Here is a 20,150-nt window from a genome sequence, read left to right as displayed (position 1 = left end):
TATATATAAAAATATATACACACACACACACACACACACACACATATATGTGAGCATTTTTTTCAGATCATTTTTAAAAGTTTGAACTCTGTGGGTTTTATTGTCATTGGTTTGATTCATTTATTCCAAAAATATTTTTAAAAATGTATTATGATAATTATGCTAATAGTTTTCTGGACATTTTTTCACAAATTTGTAAAAAATAATTTTCTAAATCTACTATTTTCCTGCAATTTATCGGGCATTTCCTGCCACGTTGCTTATCGCTTTTATTCCGCATGTTTTAATTCAAACGTCGTCTGAAAGCAGCTCAAGAAAAAGTGAATCCGGCTTTTAAATGGTTAACTGTTTCCTGTTATGAAACAATTTCCGGTGCTTTATTTTGAAGAAAAAAAAGTAAGCGGAAGTGGGAGTGTTGTTTTGTTAGCTTGATGCTAACGGGCTGAAGGTGGCTAACTGAAACTTGCCCAGTAATGAACCAGTCTGAACCAGTGACCCGGGTTCTGTGAGGGCAGCCGGGGGTCTGAATGTCCGGGTAAGGCTCCTCGGCCACCGGGACGATCTGATTTTCACAGCCGCCGTTAGCCCGCGGAGCTAACTCCAGCTAGCCTGAAGCTACCGCGGCTCCGGACTCGCCGCAGCCGACAGAAGCGCTCCTGACCCCGGCTCTTGTTTGTCGTCGTCCCGCCGGTGCGCCGCCGGCTCGGTGAGGGATGTGGAAAGTGACTCTGCGGGCGCTCGCTGTCCTGCTGTCGGCCTGGTTCTTCGGGAACTTTGTTCTGGGCTGGTTTCAGCAAAACAACGCGAAGCCTCAAACGCAGCACAGCGAGCGTCCGAGCCGAGGCTCCGACAGCGGGGACCAGAGCTGCTTCTGCCATGTAAGTGACCTCGACGCGGGGCTGCCGGCTCCCCGCCGCCCGCACGGCGACTCTCAGGGGTTAATATTGTGCGTGAAAGCTTAAAACGTGACAAAACGACGCGACAGCAGCAGCCATTGAGGAAATCTTCCAGCACTTTCTACTGTCATCTTAACTTGACGTCACCGCGTGTGATGCTCGCGAGCAGCAACAGCCTCCATCTGTGCGCGAGGAGAGTCGCGTTATTCTCATTTTTCTGACGTTTTTACGATGTTTTTAAAATAAAATACCGTCTTTATATTTATACCGGAACACGCAGACAGCGCGGACAAACAGCTGCCAACTTTTTAAAATTATCTGTTTGATTAAACTTTCTTCGATTTTTTAAAAAGTATTATTTGATGAAAATACTTTTTTAAAAAAATAATTAAAATTAAAGAAGCTAACAAGAAAAATATACAGAGAACGATATTCTTGTTATTTTTTTGTGGTAAAATTCAGTCTTAATACTAGTATCAGAAACTGCAGACAGTGCTGACAAAAAGCTACCAACTTCAAAAAATGTTTTATTTAATGAAAACCGTTTTTTTTTAAAAGGCGTATCTGCGGAAATACGACTGTGGAATGATCATTTAAGACTAATTTAAGTTAAAGAAGCTTATGGAAAAAAATGTTAAGAGAACAATATTTTTGCAGGGTATTTATTTAGGTTTTTTTGGTAAAATTCAGTGTTAATATTGATACCAGAAACTGCGAACAATGTTGACAATAAGCTACCAACTTAGAAAAAAAATTGTATTTAATTAAAACTGCTTCGATTTGTAAAAAAAAAAAAATGGCTTATTTGCGGAAAATATTATTTTAAAACGACTAAAATTAAAAAAATAATTAAAGAAACCAAAAAGAAAAATATCCAGGCAACGATATTCTTGCACTTTTTTTTTGTAGAAAAAGTTTTAAAAAAAGACTTATCTGCGGAAATACAATTTTAAAATAATTACAGTTAATGAGGCTGAAGGAAAAAAAATGTTAAGAGAAAAATATTCTTATATGGTATCTATTTTTTATGTGTGTAAAATTCAGTCCTAATAATACCAGAAAATGCAGACAATGTTGACAAAAAGCTACCAATTAAAAACAAAAGTTATATTTATTAAAACCGTTAAGATTTTCCAAGTTAGACAGATAGATGGTAACTTCAAAAATTCAGGTTTCCAATATATATAAAACCCCAAGAATAAATAAAAGAGCGACTGAATGTATATTAAGGTGTGCCCAATAAAAAAGACATGTCTTGTTGTGAAATAAATAAAAGATAATAAACACGCTACTGTTTCAAATGCAGTGTGCGCAACCCGAGTTAACAGATTAAAGTGTATTAAAAAGACTTACTTGCTGAAAATACTATTCTTCGAGGAAACTACACTACGTTTGTCACAAAAAATTGATAAATGTGCAAACTTACTGTCGTATCTTTATATTCATTATAAATTAGAAAATGTGAACCAAAAAAGCAAAGTACTCCTCTAGAGGTCAGACACAGATCTCTTATTTCTTTTTTTGTCATGATTTTTTAGTTGGAACTGGTGATATTTTTCAGATGTAAAATACAAAGTACAAACAAAAGTGTTTTCCCTCTTTTTTGTGCGTATTTAACAGGATAATAAACTAGCACATTCCTCTCAGCCTCCGCTGATCCCCAACTAAAACGCAAGCTTAAAATAAAATAAAAGTAAATGAATAACTAAATAGGTAAATGAATAAATACATAAAAGAAAAAATAAATAAATAAGATTAAGACCACACACACGCTGTAAATAATTTGGTCTATGTTGGAGTTTTTACATATGAGATGATAAGTTGGCATTTTCTTTAATATTAATACTAATACTAATAATTTACATGATAATGAAACATAACAAATCAAAATGAACCTCTTTTTAGGAATATTTTTATTTTCTAGCAACAGAAAGAAAATTAAATAATGTTGGTACATAAAATTCTGGGATGTGGCAGAAGTTTTTGAATCTGAGTGAAGCAAAAGCAACAAAATCAGATTTAAAAAAAAAATTAAACTGGCTGAAAAAGTGTCTTCAAACTGCAAACAAACTGGTTCTGTCTCTGACCGAGGAGGAAAAGCGTGGTGTACGGTGATTGGCTGCAGCTGAGCGCCCGCCTCCCGCGCTCTCATGGGAGTTGTAGTCTTTTGGGCAACAGCGAACAGACGCTGCCAACGGCACCAGATCCGGAAGAGGACTACAAAAATGTTTGGGAGCCGTCAGGGAGGGGCGGGGTTTGTTTTGACAGCGGGTTGTTTGCGGGCGGGGCCCGGGGCGGGGCCCGGGGCGGGCACGGGGACCGTAGTGACAGCTCAGCCCGCAGACAGACCTGCTGCTGCTGCTGCGGCTCCAGCTGCTCACAGCGACTTTTAATGTGAAGTTTAAAGCAGAAGTGGAGAGTGTCCTGCAGCATGCTGAGGGGGATTTGTGTCTTCCTGTCTCTGGTGGCGCTCGGTGGACCGCTGCACTCTGAGGTCTGCTTTGGTTTCATGTGTTTGTACCTTTATGAGACTTTCCAGGTGTTTCTCAACGTCTGAGGGCAAAAAAGTCACTTTATTGTTCTGTCTGTAAATATTCTCACAGTTTGTTTTTTTTTGTAAAATTCAGTCTTAATATTTATACCAAAAACTGCAGACAATGCTGACTATAAAACAACTTTAAAAACTTTTTTTATAATAATAAAAATGATAATATTACATTAACAATAACAGTATTAATAATTAATAATTTTACCGCGCTGCTGCAGGTTTCCAAAAACTTACTTTATCTCTTTATATAAATATTTTTCACCTTCTCAGTTTTTTTGGTTTTTTTTTCGTCAGTAAAATGGAGAGAGAGCAGCTGGTGACAAAAGTTTAACTCACCTGAATAAAACATGTGAGGATTATTAGTATTTTTCCTGTTTTGGCAACAACCAAAAGCTGCTCCTAAGCTTGGTCTCCTAGTCTGATATTAAATTTTGGGTTTGTTTATATTTTAAAAAATGCTAATTTAACCCTCTGAAACCCAGATCAACATCTTGTGGCAATTTCTATTAAAAACACGGAAAAAAGAAAATGAGCAACTTGAGAAGAAATGTTCCACAAATTTAAGGAAATTAATTTAAAGAAATTAGATGTAGAAAAAACCCAGAAAGATGCTAAAGGGAGAAATGTTCAGATAGTCTTGCTTTTTTTTCGTGTCATAATATTTATACACAAACTGCAGACAATGTGGACAAAAATCTACCAACATTAAAAAAAATCGGATTAAAACCATTTCAATCAAAAAAAAAGAAAGTAGAATAAAATTACATGTAGAATATAGTATGTTAAAATGAAACTACACTGTCACATTAGTTTTTATTTAAAATATTTAAAATTTTACTGCATTGCTGCTGGTTTCTGTAAACCTACTATTATCTCTTTATGTCAATATTTTTCACCATTTCAAATTTTTCCCTTCAGTAAAACAGAAAATGTCTGACAGCAGCTGGAGACAAAAGTCTGACTCACCTGAAGAATGATTTAAGGATTATAGTATTTTTAATATTTTGGCAATTACCAAAAGCTAACTCTAATCATGGTCTGTTAGTCTGACAGTATTTTTTTAATATGAAAAAGTGCTAATTAAACCTTTTGGTGTGATTTCTATCGAAAAATGAGCAACTTGATGAGAAATGTCCTACAAAAAAAAGTAGATTTAGAAAAAAATAAATAATATTGTAAATAGTATTCTTCATTAAAAAAAAAAAAAAAAAAAAAAATATATATATATATATATATATATATATATATATATATATATATATATATAGTAAAATTCAGTTTAAATATTTATACCAGAAATGCAAACTTTTTTTTTTTTTTACAAAAAGCTAACAATTAAAAAAAATTAAAACCATTTTGATTTGAATATATTTACTTAGGAGCTGGAACAACTCGTCAGTTCATATTTTTTTAAGCAAACGTCTCTTCTGGTTTCTCAGAGGTGAAATCTGCTGCTCGTCTGTGTTTTCTGCAGACATTTCCTAAATATCTTAAAGTTTTGGACTGTTGGTGGAACTGATCAGCACGTTTTGAGAACGTTTTAGTACATTTTAGTAATGATAGCTTAATAATCTATTAATCGGTTTTTAAGACTTTAATTGAACCTGTAAAGATTCATCGATGGGCCGTGCAGTGCTGTATAAGTATTGCAGTAAGTTGCTGTGAGCTTTTATTGAGAAAAAAACACATTAAGTACATGTATTGTTTGAAATACATGTACTTTTTTTCAAATAGCGATTAATCAATGAATCAATCATTAATTTTTACCGACAATCGATTAAAGAAAGTTCTCACATTTTGCAACATTAGTACATTTAAACATTAATTAAAACTAAGCTTCTGAAAATATCCAGAAAACTATTTTTTATAATTATCATGATTATATACTGAAATTATTTTAAAGAATTCTCATTTTGAAGCACTTTTTGAGTCATTTCCTTGTTTTTTTAAACTTTTCTTTTTGTGCTAATTTTCAGGTAGATTTGTGCGTTTTACTGATTTCTTGCCACTTTTTGTGTCCTGAGACCAGTTTGTTCAGGTTTCAAACTGTAAATCAAACAAAATAATACTTAATTTGATTAATAATGAGAATAATCTTCAGTTTTGTTCTGACGTGCACGCTGACGAGCACGAAGCTCAGTGTTGGTTATAAAAAGCTCTTCAGACTGTTTGTGTTTCGGGCCGGCGAGCTTTTTTTATCCCCTAAAACCAGGTGTGTGTGCAGCAGATTAAGGCTGCAGGTGACGTGTCGCTGTGGCAGGTACGACAGTCCATTTTAAAGCCTTTCTCACTACAGCGGGGCGCCGTCTACGCCCCCCCACGCCCTCCTACGCCCCCCCACGCCTCTGTTTACTGCAGTCGTCAGAGCTCAGCGTCTCTGTGGTTGTTGAGTTGCTTTTCGGGTCAAACACAGATTTGTCTTTCTGTTTTTAAGGTGCAGCGTCTGTGTTGAATTGTGTATGAGCTGTTCAGGTTCGGGTGTCACAGTGGACGTATTATGTTCGGGGGTGCAGGTCTGTTTGGTGAAACAGCTGCTTCACGTCCACGTGTAGAGATTATGATAAAAAAATATTCTGAATTTTAATATAAATCACATTTCATACCAGATGCAGCACATCGTGCCTAAAAAAACAGGAGAGAGATAACAGACACAGGGAACAGAAACATTACAAACATAACAGAGCAAAAAGATTCAATATAATTATAGCAGATAAAATGACAGTCATTAACCCCTTAGAGACTGTTTCGTGCATTTTTTCTTCTTCCTGTTGTGATAACTGTGTGTGTTGATGCATGTGTCCTAAATGTTCTCCAGATTGTGTATTTCAGTGTAATCAGTGAATTTCCAGCTCAGCTAATATAATAAAACTAACATTTCACAGATTTTTACGTAATTATGCAGTGGATACTTTTTTTATAACTTGACATTTTAACAATGCAGTGATTAACGTGTGCTTATTTTTTACACACAAAAACCACTCAGTTAAGGTCAAGAAAAGATCATATATGGGCCAAAAAGTCACCTGCCCTTGGTGGCCCCATCCTGCTGAAAATGAAGCCACTTCTCATAAAAAAAACAACCATTTTTCAAGTAAAATCTCAAGTAAAAAAGCGGTGGTGTTTTTGGGATTGCGTTGCCGCGGTGCAGTGAAATCCTGTTTGTCTGTGCTCTGCTGCAGCTGACGGGAGTCCTGGACGACTGCTTCTGTGACGTGGAGAGCATCGACGTCTTCAACAACTTCAAGATTTACCCTCGAATCAAGAAGCTGACGGAGAAAGACTACTTCAGATACTACAGAGTAAGACAGCATCGCTGCACGCGTGAACGCGCACAGTCGTTAACTGAAAAATGGTCAAATTCAGTACAGCCTAAACTAAGCGTAATGATTTATTGTTTGTTTTATAGCTGCAACAACCAGCTGCTGGAAAGAAACCTGACTGAACTATTCTGATGATCGAATCATTTTCCAAACACGGATTTTATGCTTAAATATAAAACTTTGTCATCAGCTTAGACATCGACTATTGGGCCAAAAAAAAAATCTAATCTAATTTTCCCTTATTTATTTATTTATTTATTCATTCATTCATTTGACCAATTTCTTATTAATTTTTGAACCTTGTCTTGTTAAGTTTCTCATTACATTTGCTCTGCGTTTTTTCATAGAAATCAAATCATTCGGCTCAGGATTTAAAGGGTTAAACTGAGTTATTTGTTTCAGAAAATGTGTAAAAAAACCCCAAAAAAACAAACAGTTTCTTTACTGTGATGGTTAAAAAACCAGCTCCAGTTTAAATCCAGACACGTTTGACCTGTTGTGGTTAAGTGTGCGGCAGGTCGTCATGGTGACGGTGTGTGACACACCCTGATGTTCACGCTGCTCTTAAACACACCACCTGCCAGTGTGAGCGCTTTGTTACGCACCTGAAAAAATCAGTTTTAGTATTTAGTCTCATTGATCTGTTTGTGCGAGCTGAAAACAGGAAGGACGAAGTGTTTTAGAAATATTGTGAAATACGGAAACCATATTACAACATCAGTGCACGAGCAGATCCAGTTTACTGTCAGTGAGTCACGTCCGTGTTACACTCGACCTTTAATGCAGCAGTTTGGTTGAGAGGAGACTCTGAATGATTTCACAAAAATATCTCGTTTTTGTCATTGTGAGATGAGCCATTGTTATTTTTATTATCTGTTTCTGTGTGACGTTCAACATGTCAACAAGATTTGGAAACCTGCGTGTTTAGAGAACAGTAAGAATTGCAGAAGTAACGAGGTGACACCCGAATGAATCGAATTTAAACATGATTTTTAAATTATGATTCATCATCTTTTCTGCAGGTGAACTTGAAGAGACCGTGTCCCTTCTGGCCCGACGACGGACACTGTGCCATCAAAGACTGCCATGTGGAGCCCTGTCCAGAGGTCAGAGGTCACCACACACACCTGCCCAATAATAATAATAATAATTAATAATAATTAATAATAATTAATAAGAGGCCTTTGTTAGCTGATGGCTGCTGTTGTGTTTCAGAGTGAGATCCCCGTCGGCATCAAGTCTGGAAACTACAACAAGGTGAGAAAACTTTTAGTCTTTGTTTTCTGAGCTCAAGAGAAACAGCTGATGAAACAGAAACCAGAGACCACAAAACTCTGAGCCTGATCCAGACCTCTGAGCCTGATCCAGAACTCTGAGCCTGATCCAGACCTCTGAGCCTGATCCAGACCTCTGAGTCTGATCCAGAACTCTGAGCCTGATCCAGACCTCTGAGCCTGATCCAGAACTCTGAGCCTGATCCAGACCTCTGAGCCTGATCCAGACCTCTGAGTCTGATCCAGACCTCTGAGTCTGATCCAGACCTCGAGCACCTACGAGTCACTAATCACACATTTGATGATTTTGCGTTCAGTTTCAGATTCGTTCAGTTGTGGGTTGAAATAGAGATTTTGACTTTTACACACATTTCCTCAAAGTTATGACACGAAAGCATAATGTCACTGCGTGAACGTTTGTTAATCTGAGATTAAAACAGATCTTTTTGCTGTCAGAGAAGCTTCAGGACATCGTGAAAGGAGAAGTTATGATGTCTAATAAGGAAATAACTGTCGACTCATTTTCATATGTAAATACAGACACGAAGTTTAGATTCGGATAAAGTAACCGTCATAAAGAGACGGCGGAGGACCAGACTCGCCGCCCCTTGTTAACGCTCGGGGTTTGAAGCTGATATAAGAGAGAATTTGACGCCATAAATTGGAATGAGGTCTTTTCTATTCAGTTTTCCAACATGATAATCGGCTTTTATCTGCACATATCAGAAGATCAAAGTGTCATTTTTGCAAAGTCAGTTAAATTTTGGCCTCAATGTTCAATAAATGTCTTCAAATAGTCAGTGAAAAAAAAATTTCACCAGCGACCACTGAAGTTATTTTCAATGGAAAGACGTAAACTGTGTTGTGTTTAATATGCAGAAAATGTAGAAACTTTTCAATATATTTACAATTTTTCATGTATTGTAATATAATTTATAAAAGTGAAAATCCACGATGTGTAATATTTGATATATACGAGGGTTTCTGAATAAGGACCCTGGTCACAGACTAACTGTCAGTCCAGGTGTTATACTGAATATCTACTCCCCATAATCCCCTTAATCTGTAGTCTTTTTTGTATTTAAGGCAGTCAGGCACTCAGTCCTAGAAACCTCCTAAAATCCTACAACTGTCCTAAAATCCTAGAAATATCCATAAATCCCAGAGGTGTCAAAAAATCGGAGAATCCTCCTAAAATCCTTCTAGAAATGTCCAAAAATCTGAGAAATATTCAAAACTCCCAGAAACTTACTAAAATCTGCAAAATATCCTAAAATCCGAGAAAAGTTTTAAAATCGTACAAACATCCTAAAATCCTAGAAATGTCCTGAAATCTTAGAAATATTTTAATATAATATTTTATGTCCTCAAATTCCACAAAGTACTAGAAACAGAAATAATAATAATAATAATAATAATTCGATTATTTTTGTTTTATTTTTCAAGGTCATTTCCTGTTTTTTTGAGTGTTTTTGGACTTTTTGTGCGTGCTAACTTTCTCGTAAGCCCAACTTTATTATGTTGTACAATTTTTTGGGTTATTTCCTAAGAAGTTGCTACTTGCTACATGTCTGTGAAAGAAATTAAGCCAATTTGCAGAGATTTCAAAGGGTTAAAGAGAAACCCCGTTACAGTACAAAATCGAAGTCTCAGAGGCGGCCGGACATCACGTTACCGGAACAAAACCGCTTTAATTTGTCAAAAAATCCGATTTGAATCAGGAACTAAAGAAAAAGTTAATAATATTATCAGAGATTAAATATCAATGTTTTTTTTAACAACGTTGGTGACACACACACACACACACACACACACACACACACACACACACACACACACAGGATCCAGTGGATCCAGTCACAGTGCAGTTTGGGAGCAGCTGTGTTTGTTCCAGCACTTTCTGTGTCATTAGCTGATTCAGTAAAAACACACACACGCGCACACACACGCACACACACACACACACACACACACACACACACACACACACACACTCCTCTGGCTCTCAGCTTATCTGCTCTGATAGTTTCCACGTACAGACTGAGTGTTTGTCCTGTAACGAGCCACAGAGTGTTTGGACGTCTGCACACGTCTCAGTCAAGGTCGATCGCCTTCACCGCCCGAAACGCCACGACGTGCCACCTCAGCAGAGTGTGAGGGAAGTCAACTCACAGTCCGCGGGCCAAATCTGGCCCCTGGTGGCCCCCAAACATTTTCTAACACACAATAGAAATAAAGCGATGGACTCTGTGAACAGTTTTTGTCCTTTTAGTCTCCATAAGGTGTCAGAGACACAAAACAGCATCAAAATAGAGCCAGAGGAGGATCCCCCACACCCCGACAGAGGACACAGCTGAGACACTGATGTCCTAAAATACAAAAAAACATGTATGGGGCTGCTGGCACCTGACTGGCCCCTGTCTCTCTCTCTGTCTCTGTGTGTCTCTGTGTCTCTCTGTGTCTCACTCTGTCTCTGTCTCTGTCTTTGTGTCTCTCTGTGTCTCACTCTGTCTCTGTCTCTGTGTCTGTGTCTCACTCTGTCTCTGTCTCTGTCTCTGTGTCACTCTGTCTCTGTCTCTGTGTCTCACTCTGTCTCTGTCTCTGTGTCTCCAGTACTCGCAGGCAGCAAACACGATGTCGGACATGTCAGAGTGTGAACAGGCCAAAGAGTTGGGCGCCATCAACAGTACCCTGAGGTGAGTCCACAGCCTCGTCTCTGCTGTATCTGTCCCCCTGTCCGTCCGTCCCTCTGTCCGTCCGTCCCTCTGTCCCTCTGTCCGTTGCTGGCTGTGAGCGCTCCTCAGCTGTGATTTTGAGGCGGTAGAACATTGATTGTGTCTGTGGAGGTGATGCAGAGCTCAGAGAGCAGCGGTGAGTCAGAGTGATGAGGTGAAGCACAGCTGATAGCTAACAGATAAAAACAGTCTGCACGTTAAAAACCTGATCGACCCGCTCCGCTCCGAGGCCTAAAAATAACCGACTCATCGGACCAGACTTCATTCCTCTGTCACCGCTAACGTTACACCTTTCTCAGTGTTTGTCAGGGTTCATTTCTTTAAAATATTGCTAATAATTTTCCCAGAAAAAAATATGCCAAGTATTTTTAAAGAAAAGAAAATTGCAATTTTTTTCTTTTAAATTTGCCCCAAAATTCAAGAAAAAAGAACAAGAAAAATCGCCACTTTTTTCTTTAAAAATTGTCAGATGTTTTTTAAGAAAAAAATTGGCTGAAATTTTTCTTTTTAAAAAATGAAAAAATGCCCCCCCCCCCCAAAAAAAAAAAATTTATTGCCAAATTAATTAATTTCTCAAATCGCCAAAGGAAAAAATATTTAATTTAAGTTTTTTTCTCAGGAAATATGCCTTTATGTTACATGATAATTTGAAAATTGCACTTTTATTTAAATTATAATTTTGATTTAAAATGATTTCAATGTTAACATCTTTGTGCCTGTTTGTTTTTTTATTCTAAACTTTTATTTTTATGGAAGTTTGACGATGATGCTCAGTCAGAAAGAAGCTGGTTTGAGTGCGAGTGATTACGCAGCGTCGTAGGTTAGATTCCCCTCCTTGTGTTTTTATGTATGTTTTTCATGCTGCTGTTTCATTGTTTCTCCAATGTGATTAATAAAGTTTTTATGGCTTCCTGTTTTCAGTAACCAGAGTAAACAGGCGTTCGCTGACTGGGCGAGACACGATGACGCTCAGGACCACTTCTGTGAGCTGGACGGTGAGAATCACCAAACGAGTCGTGAATATTTCCTCTAATTCATAAAGTTTAACTGCAGATCCTCCACCTGCACGCTGAAATATCAAAATATAACTAAAAACAAGGATTCAAGGATACTTTATCGTCATTCTGTCCACGAAAAACATGAAAAGAGGGAAATGCAGCACTCAGGTCTCAGTGTAAGAAACAGCATCGGAACTTAATTCAGTATCAAATAAATAAGTAAATGAACAGATACCTATGAAAGTAGATAAATGAGTAATATAAAACCAATAAAATGTATTAAAATAAAAGCAAAACTCAGATTTCTGTAGATTTCGTCAGTACAACAACCAGAAAAAACGTCCTTATTCCAAAAAGATAATATCCATGTTAATATTCTAATATCAGCGTTCACACGCAGCCGTGCACACGCAGCCGTGCACACGCAGCCGTGCACACGCAGCCGTGCACACGCAGCCGTGCACAATCTGACATTTAAAAAACACACTTTGTTACAGAAAAACAATGGAAACATTTTTTGTTTGAATTTCAGCTCTTTTTTGGGGGCATTTTCTGATTTGTTTTTGTTTTTAACTTTACTTTTTCAGGTTATTTTCTTGAAACTTCTTATTAGAATTCTGTAATTTTTGATTTTTAATTTTCTTGCAACATTTAACTTTTTATCTCTTGCACATTTTTGGGCTTTGTCGTGCGAAGTTGCTCATTGCTCCCCCCGATATTTTCAAAAGAAAGTAAATCAATTTGCTCAGGTTTCAAAGGGTTAAAAGTAGTTTTTGGTGTGTGTGTGTGTGTGTGTGTGTGTGTGTGTGCGTGTGTGTGTATCAGATGAAACCTCTCCAGATGCAGAGTACGTGGATCTGCTGCTGAATCCGGAGAGATACACCGGATACAAAGGTCCTTCAGCCTGGAGAGTCTGGAACAGCATCTACGAGGAAAACTGCTTCAAGTGAGACACGCACACACACACACACACACACACACACACACAGACACACACAGACACACACACACACACACACACACACACACACACACAGACACACACACACACACACACACACACACACACACACAGACACACACACACACACACACACACACACACACACACACACACACACACACACACACACACACACACACACACACACAGACACACACACACACACACACACACACACACACACACACACACACACACACACACACACACACACACACACACACACACACACACAGACACACACACACACACACACACACAGACACACACACACACACACACACACACACACACACACACACACACACACACACAGACACACACACAGACACACACACACACACACACACACACACACACACACACACACACACACACACACACACACACACAGACACACACACAGACACACACACACACACACACACACACACACACACAGACACACACACACACACACACACACACACACAGACACACACACACAGACACACACTGAGGACAGATTAGATATTTGTTATCAACATTATTCAGCTGAAATTCAAAGTTTTGCAGGAAATTTGTGTTTGTTGTTCATTTGTTTGTTTGTTTGTTTGTTTGTTGTTTTTAGAAATGTAGAAAATATGGGGGAAAAGGCGATGAGCACAAATCTAAAAACATCAGAAAATATTGTCAAAAAAATAATAACTTAAGAATTAGTTCAGAGGAAAAGGGCAAAACTAAAGAAAATATGGAAAATGTCCTAAAAGGTTTTTTAATAATTGTAATTTTATATTTAAATCATGCTACAGAAAATAAGTATAAAAGGTGTTTTTTCAGCACTGTTTTCAGGTGTTTGGTTTTGTTTTATGTCTCGAGTTGCTTGTTGTCTTTTCGCCATGTTTTTTATGCAAGAAATCGAGCCAGTGTGCTCAGGTTTCAAAGGGTTAAAAAGCTTAAAAAGTCTTAAATCTAAGTGTTGTTATAATCTGATGAAATGCTGACTGTTGTGTTTAAATAAAAACTCATTTAAAAAAGTCATCAAAGAAAGAAAAACATATGAATATAAAATAATGATTTGCTCAGAAATGTTCACATTTGTGGTGTCTGAAAGTCATTCTTTGGCTGATGTGACTGTGATAATGATTATCATTAACATAAAATCTGTTTTCTTTTCCTCTTTAAATTTTCGACAGGCCCAGATCGGTGTACCGACCTCTGAACCCTCTGGCTCCGAGCAGAGGTGAGTCAGCAAAAAACAAAAAAATCAATAAGTTTAAAGTTTCAGCAAACTAAAGTGGATCTAAAAATCTGCTTTTTGCTCAGATTAAAACTCTGTTATGATCCTTCAAAATCAGATTCACGATCTGGTTTCTGATTTAAATTTCTTTTTTTATTTTAAATAGAAAATGTTCAAGAAAAGCTGCTTGTTTTTGGACGATATTCTTGTTTGCGAACTTTGGATTTTTTTTTTTTTTTGGTTTGTCCTCAAAGGAAGAAAAAAAGAAAAACTGAAATCCAACAGCTGTGTTATTTTGACTTTATTATCTCACACACAGTGTATTGATAAATCTAACGCAGCGTTGTTTTCTCTCTCTGTTTGTGTTTCTGCGTTCAGGAGACGACGACGGTGAGTAAAACGAAAACGTCTTTTCGTCAAGAGTTTTTCAGTTTTGTTGCACAAACTGATGAAGTTTCTGTTTGGTGTCTCTGGCTGCAGGAGAAGGTTTCTACAAGTGGCTGGAAGGTGAGTGTTCCCTCCTGTTCCCTCCTGTTCCCTCCTGTTTCCTCCTGTTTCCTCCTGTTCCCTCCTGTTTCCTCCTGTTCCCTCCTGTTTCCTCCTGTTCCCTCATGTTTCCTCCTGTTCCCTCCTGTTCCCTCCTGTTTCCTCCTGTTCCCTCATGTTTCCTCCTGTTCCCTCCTGTTCCCTCCTGTTTCCTCCTGTTCCCTCATGTTTCCTCCTGTTCCCTCCTGTTTCCTCCTGTTTCCTCCTGTTCCCTCCTGTTTCCTCCTGTTCCCTCCTGTTTCCTCCTGTTTCCTCCTGTTCCCTCCTGTTTCCTCCTGTTTCCTCCTGTTCCCTCCTGTTTCCTCCTGTTCCCTCATGTTTCCTCCTGTTTCCTCCTGTTCCCTCCTGTTTCCTCCTGTTCCCTCCTGTTTCCTCCTGTTCCCTCATGTTTCCTCCTGTTTCCTCCTGTTCCCTCCTGTTTCCTCCTGTTCCCTCATGTTTCCTCCTGTTTCCTCCTGTTCCCTCATGTTTCCTCCTGTTCCCTCCTGTTCCCTCCTGTTTCCTCCTGTTCCCTCATGTTCCCTCGTGTTTCCTCTTGTTCCCTCGTGTTTCCTCTTGTTCCCTCGTGTTTCCTCCTGTTCTCTCGTGTTTCCTCCTGTTCCCTTGTCCTTCCTCGTGTTTCCTCGTGTTTCCTCATGTTCCCTCATGTTTCCTCCTGTTTCCTCCTGTTCCCTCGTGTTTCCTCCTGTTCCCTCATGTTTCTTTTTTTTTTTTTTTTTAAAAAAAACATGGATAAAAAGCAGTGAGCAAGAAATGTTTCACGAATAGCGAGAAATTAGTAGATTTAGAAAATTATTTTTAAAAAAGCCAGGAAAAATTATCAAGGAAAAAAGTAATTTATAATTATTATGTTTACATATTTAAAATTGTCACAGAATTATTATAATTTTATAAGTGCTTTTTCCAAGTCTCGTTAGCTGTGTTTTTCCTTTTTTTAAATTTATTTTGTTTGTTTTACAAATGTTTTTGATTTTTTTTTTTGAACTTTTTACATATTTCTTGCTCATTTTTCGGTGGTTTCTTCTTTTGTTGCTCATTGCCTTTCTGTGTTTTTGAAAGAAATCATGACAATTTTTTTCAGGTTTCAAAGGTTTAAAATTTACTTTGATCAGCAGAAATCCATACAAATAGTAAAAATGGTAATTCATCAGTTAATCCCTGCTGTGTTTCATATCCAAATACATTTAAATAAAACTCATTTAATTCCACAATAACGAGGCAGAAATGTCTGAGATAAAATTCATTTTGGGATTCTTTAGTTTCTTGGATTAATCAAACGTTTTCTCTGCACGACTTTCTGTGTGTTTCAGGTTTGTGTTTAGAGAAACGAGTTTTTTACAGACTCATCTCAGGTCTCCACAGCAGCATCAACATCCACCTGTGCGCCCAGTACCTGCTGGACGGTACGTCACATCAACGCTTACTTTGCTTATTTTTCATTTGTCACGAGTAAAACTGAAGCTGATTTTGCACCCTGTCATTTTCAGAGAAAAAAATCACACAAATCAGTTTCATGAACCTGTTTACTAACACGTGATGTGTTCGAGGGCTGTCGGAAATTGGAAAATCCAACAATGCAAATCCAAGTTTGAGGCTGTGAAGAATATTGTAATTTTGGTGGTTTTTGAATAAAACATGCACAGGTCTGAAAGTTATATTTTAAAGAGAAAAAGCCAAAAATAAGATTTTTAAAAAAACAACTATTTTTTCCCCCAAAAAGCAAAAAGTTTGAAAAAAAAAAAGCCAAAATATTTTCTTGAAATTTTTTTTATTACCAAGATGTTTTCTTCAAAAACGGCCAAAATAATAAATAAATAAATACATAAAAGCCAAAAGTTTTTCTTCATAAATTGCTCAAATGTTTTAACAAAAACAATGAAGACCAACATTACCAAATTAGCTGTAAAATAAATAAAAAATACACCCCTTTAAACTGTGTGCCCTAAGACAAAATCACAAACACAAGTTCCTTCCCAGTTCTTAAAAACATTATACAAAGTCTCTTAGTTATGTTTAAATATTCAAAAAATAATATATGTTTAGAAAAAGATGTAATATAATAAATGTGTGAAAATTTGCCTTTTGGGAATTTATGAGTTAAAAAAAGTGTCGAACTTTGAGTTACAGTGAAAAGTTGATCAAATCTGAAAGGATGCGTTTTTGTGTCGCTGGTTCCTCAGAGGGCTGGGGCCGCTCCGTGTGGGGGCCAAACGTCCGGGAGTTTCGGCAGCGCTTCGACACGGCGGAGACGAAGGGCGAGGGCACGCGGCGGCTGAAGAACCTCTACTTCCTGTACCTGATCGAGCTGCGGGCGCTCTACAAGGTGGCTCCGTACTTTGAACGAGCGTTCGTTAATCTGTACACCGGAAACACGCAGCAGGACGGAGCCACCAAGGACCTGCTGCTGCAGATCTTCAACGAGATCAAGTAAGACGGGCTCGTGCTCACGCTCGTGCTCACGCTCGTGCTCGCGCTCGTGCTCGCGCTCGTGCCCGTGCTTGTGCTCGTGCTCGTGCCCGTGCTCGTGCCCGTGCTTTCGTGCTGCTCGAGTGCTCGTGCTCGTGCTCGTGCTCGTGCCCGTGCTCGTGCTCGTGCTCGTGCCCGTGCCCGTGCCCGTGCTCGTGCTCGTGCTCGTGCCCGTGCTCGTGCTCGTGCTCGTGCTCGTGCTCGTGCGTGGGTCGCCTGAAGTGAAAAGAAATGAGACGCATTCATTCAGACGCAGAAATGTGTCAGAATCAAAACCTTCATTCTGCATTTTTAAAATTTGGAAATTTGAAAATTATATTATATATATAATAATTTTAATAGCCTGATTTTGAAAAGCACATTTTGTGTGCAGAGCGAGTGAGTATTTGCAGAAAAATAATAAAGTTAAAAAATCAATGTTGCTGCTTATCACTGACACATCCCAGACTGTGCTTATAAAATTATCTACTGAGCATGTACTGAAAATAACGTTATTTTAATGTATTATGTATTTATGTCTAATATTTTATTAAAGCTCGATTTTGAAAAGTGCATCTTGTGTGCAAAGGGTTAAGTCCGATAACTGTTGTTGGTCTAACGGCTCCTCTTTTCTTCCAGAGCTTTCCCGATGCACTTTGACGAGAAGTCGATGTTCGCCGGACACAAGATCGAAGCCAAAACATTAAAGGTGAACCCAAACTCGACTCACTTTGTGACGATTTAACATTATTTGTTTTTGTGGTTTCAAACAGCAGGCGCCTTTTTTACGCTCATTTTAACGAGCGGCAAAGTTTGATTTATTTGTGTTTGTTCAGCTCGAAGTTTAAGAAAACCGCAGCGCGTCAACACGCCGTGAACAGCTGCGATTTCTGCTGCATCACGAACGAACACTGTCCTCATTTTGACGGATATTTTTCCTCTAAAGTCTCAATCTAAGTTTCAAACGTTCAAGTTACTTTATTGTTTTTAGTGAACTTTGTCCAGTTGACTCAAAAGTTTCAGTTGAAAAAAATCCTGAGCATGAAAGTCGTAGTCAAAGAGAACTGTAACGATTTAAGATTTAGTGAATAAAAAATGCAACAAATTAAATTTTATTTAAATAAAACTAACACATTTAATTTTACTAAAAGAAAACTAACAAATTTAGATTTACACAATGAAAACTATTTTAGTTTCAGTCAAAGAAATCTAACGTGGTTTTAGTTTTAGTCAAAAACTGTCTTAGTCATAGTCAGAGAAAAATGTAAATATTAAGGAAAACTATAATTTTAGTCGAAGGAAACTAACTCTTTTAATTTTTAGTCAAACAAAACTCATAATTTTAGTTAAAAACATAGAAAACTGAATTTTGTTAGTTTTATTAAAAGAAAACTGAACTTTATTACTTTTATTGAAAGAAAACTAACATTTTTAATTAATGGAAACTGTAGCTATTTTCAGTAAAGTTTTTTAGTTTAGTCAAATTAAAGTTTTTTAGTTTTAGTAAGAAGAAAACTATAATCATTTTAGTTTTAGCCAAAAGGAGCTCACTTTTCATTTTAGTCAAAGGAAACGTTACTTTTTTAGTTAGAGTGAACTTTTCGGTCTTTTTTGATTTTAGTCTTTTTACGTTTCGATGCTGCTCAGATTAATGACGTTTGTGACGTCGTGTCATGGAAATAACTGTAGTCGCAGAAGTTGTTCGGTCTTAGTTTCGGTTACTGAATCTGGTTTGAAACGTTGATGTAAAACATTTTTCGGTGATAAACAGAAACTCTGTTTTGTGTCTTTGGTTTTTCTTTCAGGAGGAATTTCGTCTCCACTTTAAAAACATCTCCAGGATCATGGACTGCGTCGGCTGCAGTAAATGTCGACTTTGGGGGAAACTTCAGGTGAGTCGCTTCGCTGCGTCTCCGTTTCGGAGGTTTAGACTCTGACGCGCGTTCTTCGAGTGTCGTCAGTCTATTAAACGGCCGTTATCGGCTGTTATCAGGGGCACGTTTTTACAGCGCGGTTCTACTCTACGTCCGATATTTACGTTTATCGCGAGGCGGCGACGTCTCGTGGTTGAAGAGTTTCGACTGGAGCATCGGCGGAGGTCATGTGACGCAGTACGGAGGGCGAACAAAATTAACACTGGAATTAGACAGGAAGTCGCTGCTCGTGTCCTTTTTAAAACCAAAACTTAAACGAATTATTTTAACCGACGTACGTTATTTAACTCGTGCCATGTACATTAATATAAGTTACATACAGTAAAAATATAAAAGGATCAGCAGAGCTTTCTTTTTCTGTTTGTGTTTATTAACATTTTCAGGGCGCACAGTTTCAGTGCCCGTTTCAGGACCAGTTAATAAAAAATAATAAAATGGATAATATTAATCAGAAATCTAAGTTTCAATGCCCATCTGAGGACGCGTTAATAAAAAATGGGTAAATATCTCAGCAAGAAATAAAAAAAAACCAAAAAAACAAATACTAATAATGATGATGATGATGATAATATTAATAATAATGTAAAAATAAGTTAATAAAAATAAAACATAAAATGAATAATATTAATCATAAATTTTTTGTTTATTTTTAATCAGAATTATTTTTTATTCTGTTTTTATCTGTGAAGATTTTCACGCTGAACAAACCTGTAAGTCTCATAAACTCGTGTTCGTCACAGAGATTATTTTTGGCGATAATCGAAAAATCCCAGAAGGTTTTTGTCGCTAACTTCCCGGTCGGCCTCCAACAACACGCTCTTCACCCGGCCGACGTCGGAGGAAGGTACCGGAGCTTTCTGACGGTTTTCCTCCCGTGTTTTGAGTGCAGACTCAGGGTCTGGGTACGGCCCTGAAGATCCTCTTCTCTGAGAAGGAGATCCAGAACCTTCCGGAGCACAGCCCCTCCAAAGGCTTCCAGCTGACGCGACACGAGATCGTGGCCTTACTGAACGGCTTCGGCAGGTACGATTCACCTCCGACACGTAAAACCATTGAGTCTGTGAGGAATAATTATATAATAATACCAACAAAACGACCTTTTGTGTAATAGTTAGTCTGCGTGTGTGTTGATAACTGTGTGTGTGTTGATGCATGTGTCCTAAATGTAGTCCAGATTGTGTATCTGAGTGTAATCAGTGAATTTGCAGCTCAGCTCCTACAATAAGTCTAAA

At 37.9% G+C, this 20,150-nt stretch overlaps 1 protein-coding gene across 2 annotated transcripts in view; it reads left to right on the top strand.

The window, feature by feature from the left end:
- The first annotated feature begins 412 nt into the window (after positions 1-412).
- ero1b (endoplasmic reticulum oxidoreductase 1 beta) overlaps positions 413-20,150 on the top strand; it is a 21,320-nt gene continuing 1,582 nt past the window's right edge. The window contains exons 1-15 of one of the 2 annotated variants that reach the window (XM_088075207.1): positions 413-878; positions 6,624-6,743; positions 7,787-7,870; positions 7,980-8,021; positions 10,652-10,734; positions 11,695-11,768; positions 12,597-12,717; positions 13,950-13,996; positions 14,372-14,383; positions 14,474-14,500; positions 15,850-15,942; positions 16,720-16,966; positions 17,624-17,693; positions 18,790-18,876; positions 19,808-19,941. In XM_088075207.1, the coding sequence (XP_087931333.1) occupies positions 714-878; positions 6,624-6,743; positions 7,787-7,870; positions 7,980-8,021; positions 10,652-10,734; positions 11,695-11,768; positions 12,597-12,717; positions 13,950-13,996; positions 14,372-14,383; positions 14,474-14,500; positions 15,850-15,942; positions 16,720-16,966; positions 17,624-17,693; positions 18,790-18,876; positions 19,808-19,941 (1,406 nt within the window). In that variant the 5' untranslated portion in view covers positions 413-713. Of the gene's footprint in view, positions 879-3,234; positions 3,391-6,623; positions 6,744-7,786; positions 7,871-7,979; positions 8,022-10,651; positions 10,735-11,694; positions 11,769-12,596; positions 12,718-13,949; positions 13,997-14,371; positions 14,384-14,473; positions 14,501-15,849; positions 15,943-16,719; positions 16,967-17,623; positions 17,694-18,789; positions 18,877-19,807; positions 19,942-20,150 lie in introns of those variants that run through there. The other variant, XM_088075208.1, reaches the window with a different exon arrangement.

This window comes from Plectropomus leopardus, chromosome 3 (assembly GCF_026936395.1).
Source record: "Plectropomus leopardus strain MGB_pleo_1.0 chromosome 3, ASM2693639v1, whole genome shotgun sequence".
Lineage (NCBI taxonomy): Eukaryota > Metazoa > Chordata > Actinopteri > Perciformes > Serranidae > Plectropomus > Plectropomus leopardus.
Note: the sequence above shows the minus strand (reverse complement) of the source record. Positions and strands in the feature narration are given on the sequence as shown.